The 5,789-nt window shown below is 43.0% G+C and overlaps 2 protein-coding genes across 2 annotated transcripts in view; both read right to left on the bottom strand.

The window, feature by feature from the left end:
• Positions 1-7, bottom strand: part of LOC120930343 (serine/threonine-protein kinase Sgk2-like) — a 1,108-nt gene extending 1,101 nt beyond the window's left edge. The window contains exon 1 of the mRNA XM_040341543.1: positions 1-7. This exon is cut by the window's left edge and continues 146 nt beyond it. Within this exon, the coding sequence (XP_040197477.1) occupies positions 1-7 (7 nt within the window).
• Positions 8-371: 364 nt separating this feature from the next.
• Positions 372-2,725, bottom strand: LOC120931307 (protein kinase C delta type-like). The gene is made up of 4 exons (XM_040342613.1): positions 2,559-2,725; positions 1,875-2,029; positions 1,323-1,461; positions 372-853 (listed from the first exon to the last, which is right to left on the bottom strand). Exons 1-4 carry the CDS (start codon positions 2,679-2,681, stop codon positions 614-616), a joined length of 657 nt encoding a protein of 218 aa, XP_040198547.1. The 5' UTR covers positions 2,682-2,725; the 3' UTR covers positions 372-613.
• Between the last annotated feature and the right edge of the window lie 3,064 nt (positions 2,726-5,789).

A 5,789-nucleotide genomic window follows, 5' to 3' on the forward strand; every position in this document is an offset into this window, starting at 1 on the left:
GAAACATAAGATGACAGTGATCTGGTAAATGGAATAGCCATTTTATTTATCAAACATTTATTTCTGATTAAGCAGATATATTTGATGCAAATGTTGTTAGAAGTCATATTGTGTTCATTTACACCTCCAGCTATGAAGATTGCTATCTCATCCTTTTCCTCAAACGGACACGGGAAGTCACAAGCAACTATTCCGCATTTTAATCAAGATTTGACTTTAAAGAAACTTTAGATAGATAAGGTCCCTCCCACTTCAGACCATGTACAATTGTAATGGCATAAAACTGATAAGAGGTCTATTTCTAAAGATCTGTGGTGTCCATTCTCCGCACATCGCAGCAAATACTCTACACATTGCTGGCAATTTACATCCTATTAATAAAATGCTGATTGCTATGTGGAGTCTGCGGTGTGTTCTTTGCATAATGCTGCCAAGAATTCTTGTTCATAGGAGGGGAGTATTGTCACATGACATTTCAAGGTCATGTGACAGGTTTCCTCCACCTCCTAGCTCTTTTTTTTACAATAATTAGGATGAATGGGGCTCCACTGCGCTCAGAGTACTCATGCAAGTGAAGAGTAAACTGCAAAGAACACTGACTCATTGGCTTGGCCTAAATGTCTACTTTTCTTTGTCCCACTGGAACTATGTCACTACTTACCTTTGCCAGTAAGTCCAGGAGATTAGGGTTGGCCTCTTCTGGATAACGTGGCTCATCCTGGAGTATGGATTTCTTCACCTTGTCTTTGTCCTCGCCAACGTAGAATGGGTGATATTTGAAGGCCACTTCAAAGAGAATTATTCCCAGAGAGAAATAATCTGCCATTCTGTCATATGGTTCAGATTCATGGACCTGTAAGAAAATCAGAGAGATTAGGATCAGAGCAACAAATAAGGCTGGAAAACAGGAGCATCACATAGAAGCACCTTAAAGAGAACCTGTCATCATTAATTCAACCTGACCCAGTTGAACCTTCCTGAAGGCTGTCATTGTGCAACACCTCCGGGGGCAGACCACACCTCCGGGGGCAGACTACACCTCCAGGGCAGACCACACCGCCTCAGGGTCACACAGGAATTTGCCAGCCATGGATCTAGCACTGCTTTAGGGAGTCAGAGGCTGCCTCCAGTGTCAGCTGAGACTGGAAAATGCCATTTTGAAATGAAATTTTCCCTTGTATACAGGTTCTCTTTAATTTACTTCTAATCTGGTTGGTTGATAATTGCTTGTTATATACAGGTTCAAGTTGAGGCCTAATCAGGTTGATAATTGCCCTGTTTATGGGCACACTGGACCAGCAGATGACTGCTCGTTTACTTACCTCTGGTGCCATATAACGGTCTGTTCCGGCGCGTTCCGTCTCTTTCTTGTTCCCAGTCATGTTGGTCACGGCCAGACCAAAGTCTGCGATATTCACGTGACCTTTCTCATCTAGAAGGATGTTTTCAGGCTTTAGGTCCCTGTGGAAAAAAAGAGTGTCAGCTCTGCAGTTTAGACAATTTTCCTCCCTATATCCCAGTATTACTGATCCATAGAGGGACTAACATTCACAAATCTGCTTTTCCTAGCGCTGCCCCTACACAGAATGATTGGATCCAGGAAACAATGGTGTCTTTCCTGAACTGATTCCACTACTACTATATGATCAATAAACAATTATTTTCTTCAGAACTGATCAATCAGTCCTGGTGGAAAATCCAATCAAATCTGGCCAAATTCACACTTTTTTTTTACTATGCAAGTGAAACATTAAAAAGTGATTCAATCTGCGCTCAACCATTCACTGAGAACGGGCAGCAGAAGGGCAACCACAATCATTGGATGAAGAAGGGTGAAGGGGCAAGCGTTATTGCAGTTTGATAAAGATACTTACCTGTGCACGACTCCTTTGGAATGTAGGAACTGCAAACCGCAAAGCAGCTCCACTGCCATGTGTCTGATGTTGGTGATGGAAACTGTTTGTTTGTTGGTTATCATCTTCCTCAGCTCTCCTCCGCTCAGGTATTCGATTACAAAGAATAAGTAATTCTGGGGAAGGAAATACAGACAGGTCAGTGAATGAATTCAATTAGAAGGTCAAAAAATAAATCTGATTATAATTCTCTACCAAAAACACTGCATGACATCTATCTATCTATCTATCTATCTATCTATCTATCTATCTATCTATCTATCTATCTATCTATCTATCTCATCCTTTGGTAACATGTTTCTGGTGTCTTTCCCTACATCTGACTTATGCAATTCTATGTGAACTCCAGGCCAGTTTGCATTGTATAGCATTGCCTAATACAGCGTGACAGTTATCAGTGTAGGGGGCAGGGCAGGTGATCTGCCTTTATTATGTGACTACCAGTGAGGTCCCGGACCTGGCAATGTTGTCTGGCAGGGTTACCCTTATCCCAAGACAATCATTTGACAGGTGAGATATACTATACATGTGTCACATCTGTAACTTCCCTGCCTGTCTGGAGTTCAGCTTCCACAGCCGGCATGCAGATGTCATGAAGCAATGTTTTTGCTATTATACATTATATTTTCCAGAAAATACACTTACGTCTGTCTGAAAGGCGCCATAAAGGTGAGTACAGTAAATGCTGCACTCAACCATCTCCAGGACCTTCCTCTCGATCAGGACGGAAGCCGGGTCGTCCTTAATTAGAAGCTTTTTGCTGACCATCTTCACTGCCACCAGTTGGTTACTGGCATGGTGGGTGGCAGCCACAACCTGTAAAAAAAAGGCATGGTTAGTACATCATCTTTTCCATGTGCTCTAACTGTAGCATCATTACTAGACATTCATCATATTCTCTCTGTAATTATATTGATTTTTCCCCCTTTCTGTCATGTGTCTAAAAATTATTATCAACCTCCAAAAATGTCCTATAGACATAAAAATGAGCCTTCATCAGCCCTATTCATCACAGCAGGCTGATTCTTAGGTGTCATCACTCTGCAGAAATCAGACCTGGACAAAATTGATGGTGACTGGTTGCTGCACTGATGGGCACCTCAGACACTTTGCATTACAGTAGAATTTCAGGCAACCCCCAACTAGTCCTAAAAATGCTCCCTTTCCCCTCCTAACACCTGTACTGACTAACCCCTGTAAGAATGTTGTATATACTTGCCTATTTTCAGCCCACCCCAGTTCAGTCATGTGATCTGACTCCCTATGTCAGCCAGCGGTGGCTGCAGGAGAGAGGAGGGAGCAATGATAATGGATGAACCTGAGGAAGCCTATGGGTGAGGTCACCCCTTCAGGCTTTACCAGCCATTGTTGGGCGCTCTCTCCTCTCCCCTGCAGTTGGCACTGGATGACATAGGGCAGGGATATGCAATTAGCGGACCTCCAGCTGTTGCAGAACTACAAGTCCCATGAGGCATAGCAAGACTCTCACAGCCACAACCATGACACTCGGAGCAAGAGGCATGGTGGAACTTGTAGTTTTGCAACAGCTGGAGGTCCGCTAATTGCATATCCCTGACATAGGGGATCACATGACTGGATGGAGAGGGTTGAACATATGTAAGTATATACATCTTTTTTAGAGGTTAGTGGGGGAGGGGACATTTTAAGACTAGTTATGCGGTAGCTTGGAATTCTACTTTAAAGCTAAACTTCAGGGGGGGGGGGACGACGACGACATTCCCCATGCAGTGGGGTCCCCTCTGCAGTGAGAGGGTTGAAGTTTAACTAAAGCCTCAAAAAACATAATTTATTATATTGTAGATTACCAAAGAGTAACCTATTACCCTTGGACTGCACCATTCCCAATCAGTGGAGGGGGGTGTGTTAGATGGACTAGTATTAGATGTAGATGGGGTTTACATCTATGACTAACAAATTAACCACATCAGCCCCTGAAAGATTTCCCCCCTTAATGACCAGGCCATTTTTTGCAATACGGCACTGTGTCACTTTAACTGACAATTGCGTGGTTGTGCGATGCTATACCTTTCTTTTAGTGGTATTTGATCACTTCTGCGGTTTTTATTTTTTGCTCTATAAACAAAAAAATAAGTGACAATTTTGAAAATAAATAAATACATGTTTTACTTTCTGCTATAATTCATATCCCCCAAAAAATATTAAAAAATAACTTATTCATCAGTTTAGGCCAATATGTATTTTTCTACATATTTTTGGTCAAAAAAATCACATTAAGCGTATATTGATTGGTTTGCACAAATGTTATAGCGTCTACAAGCTATTGGATATATTTATGGAATTTTATTTATTTTTTTATTGTTTTTACCGGTAATGGCGGTGATCAGCGATTTTTTACCGTGACTGCGACATTGCAGCGGACAAATCTGACCCCAAATTACACTTTTTGGGGACTAGTGACATTATTACATTTAATCAGTGCTATAAAAAAAATGCACTGATGAATATAAAAATTACACTGGCAGGGAAGGGGTTAACACTAGGGGGGAAATCAAGGGGTTAACTGTGTTGCCTGGGTGTGTTCTAACTGTGTGGGGGGGGGGGTGGGCTTACGGGGACAACACAGAGATCGCTGTTCCTGATCACTAGGAACAGCAGATCCCAGTATTGTCGTCCTGTTTACAAAGGCAGATCCCCGTTTTGCCTTTATTTACCGCGATTGCGGGTGGCCGGCGAACGTCGAGTCCTCCGGACCCACGGGCAAGCTCCCACGGTGTGCGCCCACACTACTACATGCACAGACCAACGTACAGGCACGTCAGTTTGCCGCAGTATTTATGCAGAAGGCGGTCGGCAAGTGGTTAAAGCCAAACTCCATCCAACACTTATGCCGCGTACACACGACCATTTTTAATGGTCTAGAAAAAACTACGTTTTTTTTTAACCCGATTATTGTTAAGCCTGCCTTGCCTACACACGATGGTGAAAAAAAAATGCTCTAGCAAATCGCGGTGACGTACAACACGTACAACGGCACTATAAAGGGGAAGTTTCATTCGGACGGCGCCACCCTTGGGGCTGCTTTTGCTAAATTTTGTGTTAGTAAAAGTTTGGTGAGAGACGATTCGCGCTTTTCAGTCTGTTACAGCGTGATGAATGTGCCATCTCCATTACGAAACGCTAGTTTTACTAAAACGAGCGCTCCCGTCTCATAACTTGCTTCTGAGCATGCGCGTTATTTTCACGTTGTTAAAGCCCACACACGACCATTTTTCGCAACGTTAAAAATGACAACGTGAAAGTGCATGTTCTAAATTTTTAATGCCTATTTTTAACGTTGCGAAAAATGCTCTGGAGCCCACACATGATCGTTTTTAATGACATTAAAAAAAAAAAAAAATTTTGACGTCGCGAGAAACGGTCGTGTGTACTCGCGGTATCAGACCCCTTTCACACTGGAGATGTTTTTCAGGCACTTTATTGCTAAAAAATAGCACTTGTAAAGCACCTGAAAAAAGCCTGATCTACAATCCCAGTGTGAAATCCCGAGTTCTTTCACAATGGGGCGCTGCACTGGCAGGACGTCAAAAAAAGTCCTGCAAGCGGCCTTTTTAAGGCGTTTTAGTAGCAGTGTATACACTAACGGCAATTTACTACCCCGGCGCTGGCAGGGTGAAACGGCTCTTATTAATCAGATACACAAACAGATTTCTTCTTTATAGGATAGAGGTATAAGATGAATGAATAAAAGCTGATCATTGTCAGCACCCCTGTCAGGTCTGGTCCTGGAGTTGGGTGACAAGCAGTGGACCCTTGCTGGCTGTGCCCTGGAGACTGGATACAGAGAGGGGCTGGAGGTGGAGAGAGATGGCTCCAGCCCTTCTCTGACAGCTTTCT

This window comes from Rana temporaria, chromosome 3, assembly GCF_905171775.1.
Source record: "Rana temporaria chromosome 3, aRanTem1.1, whole genome shotgun sequence".
Classification (NCBI taxonomy): domain Eukaryota; kingdom Metazoa; phylum Chordata; class Amphibia; order Anura; family Ranidae; genus Rana; species Rana temporaria.